The sequence below is a fragment of the Crocuta crocuta genome, unplaced genomic scaffold (assembly GCF_008692635.1).
Source record: "Crocuta crocuta isolate KB4526 unplaced genomic scaffold, BGI_CrCroc_1.0 scaffold50, whole genome shotgun sequence".
Classification (NCBI taxonomy): domain Eukaryota; kingdom Metazoa; phylum Chordata; class Mammalia; order Carnivora; family Hyaenidae; genus Crocuta; species Crocuta crocuta.
Genome location: NW_027527428.1, coordinates 3,926,960 through 3,944,810, shown reverse-complemented (window position 1 = coordinate 3,944,810; position 17,851 = coordinate 3,926,960). Strand labels below are relative to the sequence as shown.

At 56.4% G+C, this 17,851-nt stretch overlaps 1 protein-coding gene across 1 annotated transcript in view; it reads right to left on the bottom strand.

Annotated features, from left to right (window-relative positions):
* The window catches only part of MGAT5B (alpha-1,6-mannosylglycoprotein 6-beta-N-acetylglucosaminyltransferase B), a 60,362-nt gene that overhangs the window by 12,699 nt on the left and 29,812 nt on the right, over nt 1–17,851 (bottom strand). Inside the window, exons 8-10 of the mRNA XM_077754968.1 lie at nt 5,488–5,619; nt 4,019–4,152; nt 48–178 (exon numbers count right to left, since the gene is read on the bottom strand). Coding sequence (XP_077611094.1) covers nt 48–178; nt 4,019–4,152; nt 5,488–5,619 — 397 coding nt within the window. The remainder of the gene's footprint in view (nt 1–47; nt 179–4,018; nt 4,153–5,487; nt 5,620–17,851) is intronic.

Sequence of the window (17,851 nt, the reverse complement as noted above, 5' to 3'; positions counted from 1 at the left end):
GGGGGGGGGGGGGGGGGGGGGCTCCCGGGGAGGGGCAGGGAGCTCACCTTCCAGATACTGGCCTCCTTGCCGTACACCACGGCCACGTTGCTGGCCTTGCCGCCTCTGATGAGCTGCCTCTCCGTCTCGTTGAGCTCCTCAGACACGAAGCCCATGAAGGAGTTGTCCGGGGTGTGAGCTGCAGGCAGACCACGGGGTCGGGAAGGGGCCGGCCACGCAGCNCGCTCCCTCTCCGTACAGGCTTTGCGTACCCGGCCCTGCCGAGAGGTCCTTCCTGGCCCCAAAATTGATATTATACAATAAACTGATGGTTTATCAGTGTCAGAACATAAGCCCCCTGAGGGCAGGGGCTGGCTCTGTTTTGCTCACTGCTGCACCCCCGAGCCTGGCGCACTGGGTCCTGAGCGCGATGGTGCATCCTGACCCCCCCACCCCCACCCCGCTCCAAGTTTTTGCTCCTGCTGTTTCCCCTGCGCGGGGTGCCTTCCTCCTTTTACTTGGATGAGAAGACGCCCTGCCGCCTTCAGGGCCCCATTCGAAGGCCACCTCCTTCTCCGGCTTGGGTGCCCCCCCCCGCGGCCCCACCCCCGTGGGTCCGTCTCTGCTCAGGTACAGCCCACGCGCTGGCCTGCTCACTTGTCCGCAGAACCCAGCGCACCCACTGGGTGGGGGGGGGGCGCGGACGCACTTCAGCCCCTCTCTCTCTTCCTCGGTCACGCTACTTAGCTGTCAGCCACGGCACGCGTGCCACAGATTCGCAAGGCGCAGGGCCCCTCCCACCGTGTACAGGACCTCGGATAGAGTATTTGTTGACCCCAATGACATCCACTCCGCCTTCCCGGGTGGGAGGGGCCGCGGGAGCAGGTTGGCAGAGGCCACGTGGTTTCACAGCACAGCCCTGACCCCGAAGAACCTATTTCTTCATTCCACGGGCGTGTTTTCACATTTTAGCACTTCTGACACGGAGGCGGATACTTCGAGCAAATGTGTAGATTTAATGCACTATTTCTGGACGTTATTCCCGCAAACCGGGAATAATCGATGTCAGGAGCACCGGAGGAGAAAGGTGTCCTGCCTAAGCGCCCCCGGGAAGCTCATGGACTCTTGGGTCTGGAAGTGTGACGGGAAGGACGGGCCTTTGCTGACCGCAGGACAAAATGATCTTTCTTCTAGAGCTTGCGGAGCATAAGGAGAAGTCCTGAGGCCTGGAGTTATTCCTGTGAGGGTCAGGATCCGGGCTCCGACCCATTTGCCCGCCCAGGCCCAGCCCCTCTCCCTCCCCCTCGCCCCACCTGGGGCGGCCTCTCTCCATTTCCTCACCCAGCTGAAGAATCCCTCATTCTACCAACTCTGCCCAGTTAGCAAACTAGTGGGACAGGAAGTATCCAACCAACTAAAGTAACAGACACCATCAAGCAAAGAGCTCGGCGGTGTCAGGGGTGGGGGGCGGGGGGCAAAGGCGAGCCCCAGAGAGGCAGCCACCCTCCCGCTTAGCTCACTGGGGAAACCACCTGGCTAGATGGGGAGCCAAGTCTGCTCAGGAATTCCTCCCCAGACTTGGTGTATCATTAAAACTGGCAAGGCTCTCTCTTCCTTTTTCCTTGTGTTTCTTTAATTTATTCCATCAATTAACATTTTCTGAGGACCCTGATAGGCTCCAGGGAGATAAATCAGTCAGTGGGGCCCCCTTTGGAGTGGCTCATAATCTATCAGAGAGAAATAAATGTATAAGCAAATAACTCTAATAAACTTCAATAAACGCTTTTGTAAAAATGGATTTAAAAGTTACAGAAAAGGGGCGCCTGGGTGGCTTAGTCGGTTAAGCATCCGACTTTCGCTTAGGTCATGGTCTCGCGGTTCGTGGGTTCGAGCCCCGCGTCGGGCTCTGTGCTGACTGCCAGCTCAGAGCCTGGAGCCTATTTTTCAGAGTCTGTATCTCCCTCTCTCTCTGACCCTCCCCTGCTCACACTGTCTCTGTCTCTCTCTCCTAGAAATAAATAAAAATATTTTTTAAAAAAAAGTTACAAAAACAGAGGTGCCTGGGTGGCTCAGTTGGTCAAGCGTCCAACTTAAGCTCAGGTCATGATCTCACAGTTTGAGTTCGAGGCCCGCATCAGGCTCTGTGCTGACAGCTGGGAGCCTGGAGCCTGCTTTGGATTCTGTGTCTCCCTCTCTCTCTGCCCCTCCCCCACTCACACTCTGTCCGTCGGTCTCTCAAAAATAAATAATAAGTAAATTTATTAAATTATTAATAAAGAAATTAAATAATTAAATTTAAACAATCTTTAACTAAAAAATAAAAATTATAAAAACAGGTGTATATAGCACACCTGGAACAGACGAGGGAATCAAGGAGAGTGATAATAAACAAAGGAGACATTTGAGTTGGGGTTTTAGAGGATGCGTAGGAGTTCACCAGGTTTGGAACTTCATATCCAGTGGGACCCACCCCCACATAAATCCTCGTTTTCTCAGTGTAGATTATTGCAGAAGCCTCTTAACCCACTTCCTGCTTCCTGTCTCCTCGACCACTGCCCCTTTGGCTGCCTGCCATCTCCCAGAATAATGTTGCTCAAAGCCTTTCTCTCTCCATGACATTCCCTAGCTCAGGAATCTACAGCGATTCTTGAATTACGGCACCCGGCGTAAATTCAGGAGCCCGTGCTAGAAGGTTCCATCCTCTGCCTCCAGATTTTCCACGTCCCTCTTACCAGCCTCGTATCTTCACGCTTCCCTCTAAGGGAGCTAACTGCTCAGCCTCTCCATCCACCTCTGCTGTCTGCGATCCCATAGGCTGCTTCCACGGCCTGGAGTATCACCACCACTACCCCCACCTCCTTTCCCTCCAGAGTCTGGTCCCCACAGAGCCATGCGACCTCAGACCTCTGGGCCTCAGTTTCCTCCTCTGGGCTCCAAGGAGCCCTCCCACCTTCCCAACCTTCTGGGATCCAATCAAGCCATTACTTAGGTGTTGAGAAATGGCATCTGCCACTAGTGTGTCCCAGAACCTAGAGATTAAGACAAAAAAAGGACCCTAAGCGCCCCCAAAGAGGTGCGTTAGTTCGGCAGACTAAATAAATGCTGGGTCCTTTACCTCTAAGCAAGTTCCTTGGGACGCTGCTCAGAACCTAGTTTGCTCTTAATTTCAATACAGCCTGACAAAGGTGCTTCTCTGGCTCTCTGACCCAGAGCCTTCAAAGCGCCACAAATTAGCTGCGCAAGACGTTGTTGGAGGCAGACGTACTGACGACAATTAAATGTGACAGCTGAGAGCTTCCCATCAGCGACAGAAGGGGCTGCTTAGCGAGGGGACCTGGCTCCGTGCACCTCTGCCACCCCCGAAGGGCAGGCTCGAGCGCCAGAGCCAGAGAGAATTGACCCTTAGTTGTCAAGAACAGATTAAATTATTTTCACCACGCTGCATGAAAGAGGGCAAGTCCGCGTGTGTATATATCTTAGAGGCTCATTAAAAATAGCTAAAGCTGAGCTCTAACCGCACTCCTTGCCTGACACCCACTGTTCAGAGGGTTTCCACAGGGGCCCCAGCCCCCAGCCTTACTTCCCATTATCCCCCATGTTGGAGCCTTCTGGAACCTTCCGGAACCTTCCAGTTCTTTCCACATCTGCCTTGGCTTCATCTGTTGCCTCCACTTAGAAAAGCCCGCCTGTATTGCCCCTTTGCCACCCCCTAAAGGTCCCCAGGGTACTTTTGGGCTCTTTCTACAAGGTCACCCAATCCTTGTTGTTTTGGAATGTGTGCTCGGCAGCTCTCTGAAAGCAGCCGCGATTCTGGAGGCAAAGGCCACGTCCTCCATGTTAGAAAGGTCACCATGTTTCTCCCAAGCCAGGCTGGAAGCCCTCGCCCTCACCCCCCGCCCCAAGGCGGTGCTTCCTGCTCCCCAGAAGCCACAAGGCACTTCCTCTCTGGCTCACACATTTGCTGGAGGGGGAGCAAGGCTTTCGTGGGGCCCTGCCCCCCTCCCGCGCTGGCCCGGGGAAGGAAAGCCAGNACACTCACGGAACATGGTCATGAACTGCTTGGGGTTGAGGTTCCAGTAACCCCAGTTGGTCCGGTAGCCGTGCAGCGTGGCGTATTCCTCATGGTTGTACGCGGGTTCTGTCCCGAAGGTGTCAATGACCCGGATTCGGCATCTGCTCCCCGCCCCGGGGGTGGGGGAGGGGGTACCAGGAACCAGGGTCAGCCACCTCCGGGGTCTCCCTGGGCTGGGCCGCCCCAGCATGGGCACCGTAACCAGCCAGTGCCTGGGCGCTGCTGCAACGTGTGGTCAGAGCTTGGGCTCAGCGTCACCTAGCTGTGTGACCCCAGGCAAGCGCCTTAACCTTTCTGGGGGAGCTGCACCATCACTCAGGCGAGGAAAACAAGAGCCCAGCTGTCTCGGGGTTGTGTGAAGCATGGACCACTCACTCAGGAACTGTTCATTATTTCAGCTGCCCTGAGGGAGGCTGGGGGCGGGGGGGTCATCTGTAGGATTTGCACTTTCCTGAGCAGGGAGCAGCCAGCAGTCATTTGAGTACACAGCCCCCCTGCCCAGGAGCCTGACACCCCCAGGATGAGCCTGGCCTATCCCGGCTGCAGTGCAAAAGGGCAGGGGACCAGCCACTGACATTATCCCCAATGCTGGAGCATACTGGAACCTTCCAGAACCTTCCAGTTCTTTCTGGGGAAGGCAGTGCAAGCTTGGCCACTTCAGGTGCACCTCCCAGGCGGGCGGAGGCTCTGCTGTGGCCCCCAAACCTCCCCCTCCGTCCCTCCATCCCACCCGTGGGCATGGGCGCACCGGAGGGAGACTGCTGAGCCTCAGACACCCCTCCAGGAAGCTGCCTCACCCCACATCCTTCCCGGCGACCCAGAATTGTCCACAGACTGCTGAGGTCGGCACTATTCCCTCAGAGAAGGGCCCGGGGGAGGGAGGTAGAGGCACCGAGCGCATGAAGAACACGCATTAATAATAAAAGCAATAACACTGCCTGTCACTTTTTTTTCCCCTAATAAAATCATGCGGGATAGTCAATGGGACTGGAGCAAATGTAATAAATAGCAGGGCTCTCTGTGCTAAATTAAACCCCGTATCCTGCTGGCTGCAGACGGGGAGCTGGAGCGATGGCATTGGCCTTCCTCCAAACCCAGGTGGAGGGAGGGAGGGAGGGAGGTGGAGGGGTGCTGAGCCCCCACAAGCCGAGGTCGAGGTCACCGCCCCAGTGGAGCGTCCCACCCTTTCTGCTCCTCGCTGCAATTCCCCTACCCGCCCCCACCCTTCCCTGCACAGAGGGGCAGTGAAGTGAGTCCCCCACTCTGAGTATTAATTGTCTGAGTGAGGCGGGAGGCAGAGCTCCTTCACGAAGGGCAGTGGTGGGGGAGGGGGAGACAGAGGCAGGGCGAGCCTTCCCCCACCGCAGGCCCAGGGACCAAGCAGTCCCCCCCAACCCTGGGACCAGCGTCCGCACCTCCTGCCCAAGCTCTCTCACCGATACTTCTTGAAGGACAATCCCATGTGCTGCTTCATCTGCTGCAGGCCGTGGTAGTCGGTGTAGATGAGGTCGAAAGGCAGGGGCATGGTGAGCGGGCAGTTCCCCCGGCCTGGCGGCACCCCTAAGTTACTGAGAGAAGAGCCCTTCAGAGCCTGAGCCCCAAGAGGGACCTACAGGCAGCAGAAACCCACTTTCCCGACCAGCCCTGAGCCTGGGGCACTTGGAGCCACCCCAGTGCTCACAGCCCAGGATAAACATGGGGAGGGGGGCACTGTAAAGTGAGGCTGGAAAGGAAGTGAACAGGGTGGCCACGGACAGTCGTCTAAGTTTTCCACTGCACAAGAGACCCCAATGGGAGGAAACAGGACTGAGATCCAGCCTGGCCCGTGTCCGCCTGTGTCTGCCCAGAGGGGGCACCTTTGTCTAGCATTCACAAAGGGCCATTGTTGCCCACTGTGGTCCTCAAGGTGTCTTCCGCATTTGGAGCAGAAGGCCCTGCCTCAGAATATATAATTCAGCTCCATGGACGGGTTCCTGGCCCACGGAGGTGCCCAGCCCTGCCCCTCAGGGTCACCCTGCCGGCCAGATCATTTACCCAGGAGTTTTCCTCTGGTGGCCCAGTGCCAGTGTCACCGGGGCCCGGAGGACACAGCCACAGCTGCCCGTGTAAAATCTTGACATCGGACTTCCCTGCCCACACGCAGAAGCCCCAGCTCAGCCTGAAAACCCACCCCTCTGCAGGGGACGGGGAGGCATTTAGATCGCTCATTCGGTAGGTCTGTGCCGAGCTCCTGAGCAGGCCTGGAGTGGAAAAGCCCCCCTTTCTTTGGGGATCCCACGGCAGTCACCCACCTCCCCCAGATTCCCACTCCCCCCTTGGATGCGTGGTCCAGATGCCTGCACTGGAAGGGGTCCAGGAGCCCCCCGGCGGGCCCCCTCAGGGAGCCACGTGAGGAGCAGACCCAGGCAGGGTAGGTGAGGAGCTTCAGCAAGGTCCCTGGCTCATCAATGGCAAAGGGCCACGATTGACGAGCTCCCTGGGCACATCCTGGGCTCCTAGAGCCAATTCAAGCCAGGCGGAAAAGTACCAGCCCGGACACCTTTGTGCTCTTCGCTCATGCTCTGCGCGTCACCATCGGAAGCTGGGGAGGGGGACGCTGCGCACACTGTCCCCTGTGCACACTGACGGAAGTGGCATCTTTTCAATGACGTTTACGGTAACTGATGACAAGGCCCTGATGGAAAATGTCAGGGGAGGCTGCGTGTGACGGGCATTGGGGCATCAGGGGTCGGCTGCGCCCTGCAGAGAAGGGCAGCAAGAAGCAGGGGTGGGGGCTCTTCCGTGTGCCTGCTCCCCCCTCACCAGCCAGTGCACCCCAGCCTCACCCAGCTTCCCCTGCTAAGTGCCCAGAGGAGAATGCACAAATCTAATACCCAGTGTCTCGTTTCTCATCCGTATACGAAACAGTAGCCAAGGGCTCCCTCCCTCCCTGACTCGACCAGCTCCCACTCGACTCCTCCTCCAGCTGGGCCACCACACTAAGATTCTCAAAACCAGGACTTCTGAGGCGCAGCAGCCTTCGTAAGCTTCCGTCGTCGTTGTCGAAATACCCAGAAAGCACAGGAGAATGAGCACAGACCGCAGGGGTCTGGAGCCATCACAGGAAACAGTTCCCGCAGCCTGGAGGCCTCATGAAATATTTGGTGGTATTTTTCAGCGTGGAGCAGATTTCTGCCTTCCACTCTGCAGAACAGCCTGTGGTTTCCTTCCAAGCTCGGGTCGTCTCTCCCCCCGGCCCCCCAAAACCTCCTCCAGTAAACCTGATGCCCCAGGAAGGAGCCTCCCCTGCCCTCAATGGAGAGCCACGGACAGAAGGACAAAATGGTGAGCCCTCTATCCCTTCCTTGCAGAAACCAGGGAGGCGGGGGCTTCTCCTCCCACATGGAATCGGGGCCTCGGAAAATTAACGAACAATCCCGAAAGTAGGAGCCATGGTGAGTCCGGCCGCTGCTACCCTCATGGGAAGAAGATTACCACCCCACGTCACATCTGCCGTTGGTTTCTAGGCAGCGTGGCCCTCCGGGGCTGTGCGCGCTGCCACCAGAGTCACGGGGGCTTCCTTTGGTGGCCCCGCCACCGACCACAGCCCCGGCCCCCGCCCCCCAAGCACCACGGCCACCGGGGGGCCAGCTGAGCCGTACCCAGCTCTCCCCTGGGAGAACGACTCTGCGCTGTATTCTAAGGCACACGCGTCATCACCTTCGCCACTTGGGGGGCTAAAGTTTCGAACAAGGAAGCATTGTGCATGCTCTCGGCTTATTAATTCATTAAATCCTTTCCTCTGGGCAGCTACCCTACGAGATCGGACTCATCCTTATGCTGCTCCCCTCTTTCTAGGCTAGGAAAACAGAGAGGCTGAGTAATTTACCCAGGGCTGCACAGCCAGGAGGCGGTGGGGCTGGGGTTGGGAGCCGGGCAGTGGGGCTCCAGAGCCCACACTCCCGCCCGCGGAGCTCTCCCGCGTCTCCAGCATGGTGGCCGATGGCCGGACCACAGTGACATCCCCGAAATCCGAGCCCCGGCTGCCAGCAGAGATTGGGCTCCAGTCCCAGCTCTGTTGCTAACCTCGGGGGAGTCACAATCCTCTAGGAATTTCATTTTTCTCCTCAGGAAAAGACAAATAAAAATGCCTCGCTCCCAGGGTTCCTGGCAGGATCAACAGAGGTGCGGTGAGTGGAGGTGACGCTAACGATTATTTCTCCTCATCTGCAGTTCTGCCTTCCGTCCTCGTGGGTCCGGCGACTCCGTCCCGAACCGCACACAGGCCCCTCGCTGAAGGGCCCGTCACCTCTCAGCTCGAATCCTGAGATTCTCTCTCTGCTCTGTGCCTCTCCAGCCTTGTCTCTCTTCTAGAGGGATCTTTCCACACTGTACCCCTGGTTCCAATCCCTTCCAGAAGACCTCTCACTTCCTGGTCCTTGCCTCCTCCTCCAGGAAGTCTTCCTTGGATGCCGCGCCCCTGTGGTCCCCCACCCCTTGCTTCAACCCCCGCCGCTCTGCACTATCCTGAGTCCCCTCCTTACACCCGGGGCCATGAAAGCCCGGAGCTAGGACAGCGCCTGTCCCAATAAGCATCTGCTGTGTTCAGGAATGAATAAACAAACCAATGAAGAATTGGTTGAAAGGTTGAAAATTTGGCCAAGGAAAGCATGTCCGGAGAGGGGTGCCTGGTGAGGGGAGCCCAAGGGTTCCGGGTACCTTAGAGCGGTAAGAAGCACCCTACTCTTCTGAGGGGTGAGCAGTCTCCCGGGACACCATGGGGCCCACACTAGTGGACCCATGTGCCCTACAAGTGTGCAAGCCATCCCGCAGGAAGGAGAGGAGGAGAGACAAGCTGGCCCAGAGACGGTAGCACCCCCTTCCCAGGAGGAGTTAATGAGGGGCCACTCAGTCTCCCCAGCCATTTCTAGAAAACAAGGGTTTTCAATTTAAAGGGACTTACTTCCCCTGGAGAGAAGTGTCTCTGGCTGCTCATTGGCCCCAGGGACTCAGAGCCCGCCCGGAGGACAGCGGAGAGGGTCAGCCCCGGCTGGGGGGTGGGAGACGACTATGGTTTCATCACTTGTCATTTAAGTTCGCCTTTATGGGCAATTTTACGCTAAGTGGTTGGTCGGAGCAATGACATGAATTGAAAACCGTGGTCTCCTGACAGCCTTTCAGCCAAAGGTGCTCACAGCTCTGCAATTCCACCTTCGGTGGTGAGCGCTCCTCAAAACCCCCTGCCCGGCTGTTTCCTCGTTTCCAATGCCAAGCTCCTGATTCCTCTACGGACTCTTAGCCCAGGGCTGTGTCAGTGGGGAGAGGGGAGGTCACAGAGCCTCCCCACCCCCCAGTGCACCGAGGGGCGCCTGGCTGGGTCAGTCTGTTAGGAGAGGCAGTGTCTTCCCGTGCAGGGACTTGACACGCATCCATCCACGCAGCGCCTCTGGCCCCACCCACTACCGTCCACAATGCTCGGGACGGTGGGGGAGTCTCCGTGGAATTGCCAAATTGGGTGGCTGGAATATATTTCTAAATGTCCCCAGGCCACCTGAGCGGGAGCCGGGATACAGGATGAAAGGGGCACAGGAAGGGAGTGATTTCGGGAAATGAAGCTTTTCTATAGCTCGCCTGGCCATCATGGGGCCCCCACGCCCCACCCAAATGAATCCACCCATAAAAGCCTGCAGGGGGCGGGCGGTGGGGAGTTCGTGTTTCATGGCGACAGAATTTTCAATTTGGGAAGATGGAAAAGTCCTGGAGAAGGACGGCAGTGATGGTTAGATGACCTTGTGAATGCACTTGATAGCACTGAACCGGGTACTTCCAAATGGTTAGGATAGCAAATTTTGTTCTGTGGTTTTGCTACAATTTTTTTAAAAAGCCAAACTGTTCACACTTGAGGGACCACGCCATGCCCAGGCCTTTGCCTCCTGGCAATGCCCGGCCCCCACCTTCCCCAGATCCCCCAGACTCCCAGCTGGCCCTAATGTAGGGGCACAGCAAATATTCACAGAAGGGGAGACTCAGTAGGTGGTACGGAGGGCCAGGGGAAAAAAGAATCTATGCCCAATTGGAAAAAAAAAAAAACCCAACATCCTCAGCTGGGAATCGAAACGCTGAGCTCTGGATCAGTGAAAAGTGCCCCTGGGGGTGAGCTCCAGCACAAACTTGAACTTGCTGGGTGATGTTGCCCAGACCTCAGATCCTCCTGGCGTCCACCTCCACCCCCACAGCTCGGACTGATCTCTGCGATCCCTTCTAGGCTAAAAATTCTCTGGTTTTATTCCTCCCTGTGCCTTTGGTCTGTGGCTGGAAATAAACTCTCCAGGTCGTGCTCACATTCTGGCGCGGTCCACCCTCCCTCCCTCTCTTCTCTGTGTGGGAGGGACCTAATTAAAAAGAATGCTCGCCAAGTGATCGGAGGTCCCAGGTGCTAACTGCACACAGGTAACTTCTGCTTTTCTAGACCCTTCTCGCTGCTGAGAGCACACTGGCCCGGGCAGGCCAGGACTCTTCTGCCTCCCAGGGGGCCTGCGATCCCTCGGCTCCGCCTGGTGCCCGTCTCCTGACACTATGGCATTGCCCCCGTCTCTCTCTAGGACAGGCCCCTGCCTCTTCCCCAGAGCAAAGGGGGCGGAGAGAAAGGACCCCAGAGAGTTAACTGCTTTAGAAGGGGGGTCAGCATCACCAAAGAGAAAGAATTCTATTGTTCTGCAGTGTTTTCTTCTCTTGCCCAGGATNACTGCCCCCCGCCGCCCACCGCTTTCTTCCCCAGCAGCCCGTCCTATTTAAGCAAACTCGGGGCTAAGAATAGGGCCGCGGCTCCCAGGAGAGCGGGATGAAGCCACACTGCTCCCTCCAGTTCCCGGGGGGGCTGCGGGCACAAATGCAGTCAGAGGAACGGAGCACATGGCTCTGGCTGTCCCCTGCCTCCCTCCTTGCAGACGGTCCCCAATTTCTATAACGAATGGCTGTGAACACTGAGCGCAAAGCCAGCTTCTCTCATCTAAGCTAAGCCTTAAAGGTAGCAGGATGGTGGTTCCCAGGCACAGGTTACGATCGCTGAGACGCCCCAACGCCCGGGCCCAGAGGTGCTGTCCATCCCTCTGGGGTGGGGCGGGCTTTGGGATGCGGGTTTCTTGGTCCCCGGGTGATTCTCAGGCACCAGAAGCTCTCACGATCCTACCCGGTTCCACATTGCTTTCTTGAGAACCACCCTGTGAGGGCGGCCATCAGCACCGACCCCGTGGGAGACGTGGGTTGAGGGAGAGGTGACGCCCTCGGGCGCTGGACGCGCGCCGCCAGGGGCCCTGGGGCGCTGGGGAACGGCTGAGGAGAGACGAGTCTGGCTCCCAGGAAAAGGGCTCCCTTCCACCAAAGCCCCTCCAGGAGTTCAGAGAAGGCTAGAAGGAGCACAGAGGGTCATCTGTGCCATGCTACGCTTCTACCAGCTTCTCCGGGGGTAAACAAGCCCCAGGCAGGCCGAGCCCCGGCTCTGAGGCCGGAGAAGCCGGGTTTTCCCGGTTTGGCCTCCAGGAAGCCTGTCCCACTGTCCACCCACCCGCCCTCCAGCCACCACGTGACAAGGCCTCCTCATCCTCTGTACTTGGTGCGGAGAGAACACCGGACCCCGCCTCCCTTCGCGACAACGCCAGGGTTTGAAGACCCGCTCGCTATGCTTCTTCCCAGGAACAAATCCCGCCTCGTTCAAGAGCCTCATTTCTCACCTCACTCGCCATGGCCCTGCCCTCCCCACCTGGGTTGCACGGATCTTGCATGAGAGCCTGCAATTTCCTTTCAGGGTCTCCCCTTCGCAGCCCTCTGGCCCCAGTGGGGACCAGGCCGGAGCTGACTGGGCAGCCGCGTCCGTGTGGTCATGTTTATTAGCCAGTGTCGGGACTGTGTGAGTCCCGTGTCAGATGTGTAAGAACAGATTCTCGCTCCCTGTGGCTCAGTGCAGCATGGAGCAGGCGGTGCAGGCAGCCCTCGTAAGGAACCATCTCTCCTGGACTCCGGGGAAGGATGCAGGGCCGGGCCTGGCGCGGCTCAGGGCTCCGCAGCAGAGGTCCCCCACCTTCCACGGCACTCAGCAGCACTGACCCCGCCCCTCCATGGGAGACTAAGATGCCTCGTTGGAATCCAAGGAAGGGGGAGGAAACAGGAGAGGGGGGAGGGGATGGAGTTTCTTTAGCATAAATTAATCATTTGCTTCTCAAGCCTCCGCGAGGAATGCGCGGCCGAGAGAGAGAGAGAGAGAGAGAGAGAGAGAGAGAGAGAGAGAGAGAGAGAGAGACAGCCATTGTCTACAGGAGTCCAGTAAGTGCCAAACAGATGCTCGACGGGGCTCGCCCTTCCTTTTCCCAATTTACGTCCTTGATATGTTGCAAAATGTTTCAGGCATCCGGAAAATTATGGACAATAATATAACGAACACCTCGATTCCCACTTCCCAGGCTTGTCAAGTCTTACACATTTTACCACCTTTGGTTCAAATCTTTCCCCACCCCTCCCCCCGAAGGGATAACACACTGCAAACCCGTGTGGAGCCTTGGGGTGTGTCCGACTTGTCCACTGTCCTTGCACTTTCTGCCCTCTGCCCCCTGCTCTCTCCCCCTTCCTCCAGGGGCCATTGTTGGTGAGGGGGTGCACCAGGCACCATGCCATCCCTGTCCTGTGTCTTCAACTGCTCCCTTTCCAGGGTCCATCGCACGAGCACTAAAACGTGCCTCGGCTCTCCCACCTTGAAAGGTGAGCAAGCAGACCTGTTATGGGGTGAATTGTGTTCCCCCAGAAAGGTGTTGAAGTCTTAACCCCCCACCCAAGACTGTGACCTCATTTGCAAATGAAGTCTTTGCAGATGATCAAGGGAAGGACGTTAGGATGGGCCCCTAATTCAGTATGGGGGTAACCTTCCCAGAGGGGGATTTGGACAGAGACAGACGGACACAGCGGGGGAGGCAGCGGGGAAGGCACAGGAGGAGCTGGTCACCTGCGAGCTGAGGCACACCTGAGGCCACCAGGAGGTTCTCACAGCCTCAGAAGAAGCTCAGAAGGAGCCGGCCCACCTGCCGCGTGGTTTCCACAACCGTGGCACCGTGGCCTCCACAAACGTGAGACAGTAAGTCACCCAGTTTTGCGACACTTTGTTTTGGCAGCCCCCCCCCCCGCCACCCCACCACCCAGGGAAGCTACGATTCTGCTGTCGCCTGCCTCCTGGCCTCTCCTCCTCGCAGCCAGGCTCCCCCAGGAGGCGCCTCTTGGCCGTGTCTGCTTCCTCACCAGCCTCCTCCTCCTCCAACCCACCCCTTTTTGCCGTTCGTCCCCACAACTCAACAAAATGGGTCTCTGCAGGGTCAATGAGGACATCCACGTGGCCAAATTCCTCGGACGGCTTTCAGCCTCCTTCTTACTTTTGGTGAGCATCTGACATCGCTGGGCATACCCTCCTTCTAGAAGCATCTTCCTTCTCTGTTGGGGCCCATGGCTCCAAACCCTCCCGGCCACTCCTCAATCTCCTCTGGCAGCACCTCCTTCACCAAGAGGGTTTTCCATGTTGNCCTGTATTTGCCTGGAACAACGCTGCTCAAACAAAAAGGCCAGGAGACCGATGACTGATTTCCACGGGGCCCCGTGCTTGGCGGCCGAGAGTGTTCCCTCCTGGTCCTCCTTATTTAAACATTCTCCTCTCAGGCTTTCATCATTTGCCAGTTAAGTCAACTAATTTTCTACTAAACCCAATTTCACTCATGGATGGAGGAAGAGCTCAGTAATTTTTCCTCATGCCATGTACTATTAATGGTGCTTGAAATTATGCAAATAAAATTAATGAGCACCGCAGATTCTGGGCAGGCAGGAAGGGAAAGGCTTAATTTAAAATGCCCGCCGTGGGGTGGCTCATTCGGTTGAGCGTTGGACTCTTGATCTCGGCTCAGGTCATGAGCTCATGGTTGGTTGGTGGGTTCGAGCCCTGCATCAGGCTCTGCATTGGCAGTGCAGAGCCTGCTTGAGATCTTCCATCTCTTTCTCTGCCCCTCCCCTGCTCACTCGTTCTCACTCTCAAAGTAAATAAATAAACTTTAAAAAATATATATGGGGCACCTGGGTGTCTCAGTCCGTTAAGTGTCTGGCTTAGGCTCAGGTCATGATCTGTTTGTGGGTTCGAGCCCTGCCTTGGGCTCTGTGCTGACAGCTCAGAGCCTGGAGCCTGCGTAGGATTCTGTGCCTCCCTCTCTCTCTGCCCCTCCCCCGCTTCTGCTCTCTCGCGCGCTCTCTCTCTCTCAAAAATAAATAAACACTTAAAAAATGTGGACTGGGTGTTCACCAGGATGAGTCGGGGAGTGGCCAACTGGGGGCTCTGGGCCCGCCTCTCCCTGCGCAGTAGGCGTGGCCAGGGCTGCGATGCCCCCTGTAAAGGGTGCTGTTCTTCCCCGCCACCTCTCAGACCCGAAATGTCCTGCAGCAGCAAAGCCTGATGTGGACTGTGCGTTGCCCCAAACCTCACTCCAGTGAGCTGGTTAATTAAAAGACCAAAACACCAGAAGCAGAGAAAAGCGGCTCATCCATCCAGCCTTGCTGCTTAGTCAGTGGCCAAGGCATCTGCCATGAACATCTGCGAGTAGAGTACAATAAAGGTCCACACAGCAGCATCTTCGTCCTGCTGCCTTCCCTGCTCAGGCCATTTAGCCAGACCAAGGAGACGTGTCTGCCACAGAAGCCAAGCAGTGGCTCAGGATCTGAACTGCCTTCACATCTCACTGACCTATTTTCAAGTGAACCTGCTGCTCGCCGCAGGGAATGGCTCCCAGAGGAGGTGGGGAGGTAAAGGCTCCCAGAACACACAGCAACGCCATGAGTGCGTCCAGTGGGGTCTCAGCCCGTGACCCCTTTCCAGGTTCAAGTGCTCACCATCTCATTATGAGTTGCATCATGTTCCCCCAGAATCTGTGCTGGACTTCTAACCCCTAGTACCTCAGAATGGGGCTTTATTTGGAGATATGGCCTTTGAAGAGATAATCGAGTTGAAATAAGGCCATTAGGATGGGTCCTGATCCAATATGAATGGTGCCCGTATAAGAGGGAGAGATTCTCAGACACAGACACATACAGAGAAACGGCCACGTGAAGATGAAGGCAGAGATCGGGGTGATGCTTCACAAGCCAGCGAGTGCCAAGGATCCCCACAAATCGCCAGCAGCCAGGGGAGAGGTCTGTGACAGAGTCTCCCTCACAGCCTTAGAAGGAACAGCCCTGTTCACAGCTTGATCTAGGACCTCTCCAGAACTGAGAGACAACAGCTCTCTGTTGTTGAAGCCACCGGGTCCGTGGGGCTTTGTTACAGCACATACACATCTGTGTTTAAACCTTCACTGAAAGGAAAGACCTGCATTTAGGTAGCGCTGGGTGGTCTCGGCAGAATGAGCTCGAGGCGCTCACAGCCCCGGCCTGCATCTGTCAGGGGGAAATGTACATCCAAGAAAGGAGAAGGTCAGCGGGTCTCGCATCACCTGGAGGCGTGAGAGGCCCCCACTATCTGGGCCACTTCAAGGGATGCCTCCTCCACCTACCCCTGCAGCCAAGTATAACATGGGCGCTTTGGGGAGGAATCCACACATATGCTTTCTACTAGTCTTCTGGGAACCTGAGCCCAAACCCCAGGCCCTCAGGACCTGCACTGGGGACACAGAGGACAGTTCTTGTGAACAAGCCATGAAGGCCAGCTCACACAGTCTGTGAAGTCCCGATCCCACAGCAGCCCAGACCGTAGGGGTGGGGCGTTCCAGGGGAGACTTAGAAAAACCACAGTCTCCATTTTTCCATCTCTCAGCCTTCACTGCTCATTAGGTTACCTGGGGAGCTTTGGAAACTTGATACTTGGGCCCCCACCCCAGACCCATTAAATAGAGACACCAAGAGTAGGGCCCAAATGCAGCCGGGGGCGGGGCCGGGGGCAGGTGGAGGGTAAGAATCCCCACTTGAAATGTATTCCAACCACAGATGATGCTGTTAATTTCATAGACATGACTGTACTGTGTCTCCCGGGGATGACAGCTTTCTCTTTTGTTGTTGTGATTCTTTTAGTTGTTTTGAAATTATTTCTGATAACAGATTTAGAAAACCCCTTCATGAGTTCCCTGAGGTGTCCAGGCTGTTTACACAACTCTGCCCTGTCTGAGCAAGAGCATCCGCTCACACCTACACCCCGCTGGCGACCAAGGACAGCGCTGTCTGGGCACAGCCTTGGGCCTGCCCATCTAACAAACTGCAAATCGGAAATGGAGCAAGCTTTCCCTGGAGATCCTGGTTCTGGGAATTTCAGATTCGCATGAGCCCGGCAGGAGATGATGTGTTGGCAGGAAGATATAGTGTCTGTGGGGTGTGTGAGTGTGTGTGTGTGTGTGTGTGTGTGTGTGCGCGCGCGCGCGCGCATATGTGCACCTGTGCAGGCACATGCAATGTGTGCATGTCATGCACAAGGGTGTGTGCAAGCACATGTGTTTGCCTGTGTGTGCTGGCGTGTGTGTATGTGTAGGGATGGACGTGTACGTGTGCATGCATGAGGTGTGCACAGGGGCCACACGCACATGCAGATGCACACACATGGGCATGCATATATGGTTATGCGTTGGGGCCTGAATGTATGGGCACACATGTGGATGCACGTAGGTAGTGAAAGAGCTGGCAGTAGGAGGTATTTCAGATCTTAGTACTTTACACTAGGGCCTCACTTTCAAGACCCCCTGAGTGCAGTGAGCCCCATCTTCATCACTCTGGCCCTGGGATGAGCAGTGTCAGGCCCAGTTAACCACAGTGCCAGGGCTGAAAGCAGCCAGAGGAGGAAGTGCTCTGGGCAGGTAAGGACTCAGGGGGAAGACTGAGAGAGAAGACATCTCAGCGCAGATTGAGAAGCAGAGTAACTGAGTTAAATTCCTATCTCTTAAGCAGACTCGTCAAATACGTGCTCTCTCATAGAGGGATGATTCGCTCAGTGTGGTTGTTAGGCTGTCACAAATGCCTGGGAGAAGGCTTCCCGTTCCCTCAGGGAACAGCAAAGGAAGGAAGTTCTCACGTCTCTGGCCCCAGAAGATTCACAGCCAGAAGGGAGGAATCAAGCTGAACGCCATCTGATAAACGTGAATTCATCTAACCTTGAGGCAGGTCAAGGTGTCAGCAATGCCGACAGATGCTTCACACTCACAGGGGACTTTGTGTGTGGCAGAACCTGGGATGAGGGGTCCAGACAGTCCTCACCACCAGGATTCTTCCCACTGTATCTTAGGGCTTCCAATGACCTAGAGGCAAGGCCCCCTAGACCCTTGCTCGCGGCTCTGCTTGAGGCAGGTCTGGCTTGTGGGTGGCTAAATCACAACCCCTGATTGTGCTATCCACAAAATGCCCAAGACTTCTTCAACTTTGCAGACACAACCTCCCTTTTCTCTTTCCTCCTCTTCACCCCCACCCTATTTGGCTTTCCTGCAGGAAGCTTCAAGGCCGGGCAAAGATGCCTCTTTTCATCATTTGCAAAAACATTAGCAGCACTTTGCTCCACAGTGTTGATGCATCTGAGTCCTCTCTCTGTTCAGAGGGAGCTGGGGGTGAGCATCAGTGTGTGCTGGTGGGTGGCGAGTGGGCACACTCAGCTCTGAAGAGCCCTGCACAATGTGAACAGCTTGGTCTAACAGCAAAGTGCCACCAGGGTGAGAGCCAGAGTGAGGGACATGCTGGTTCCCTCTCCTGGTGCTGAGTAGCTAGTCTGCAGGTTCAGCACCAGCACTCAGGGACAGCGTCCTGATCACTTCCTTCCCACCCTGGTGACATCCT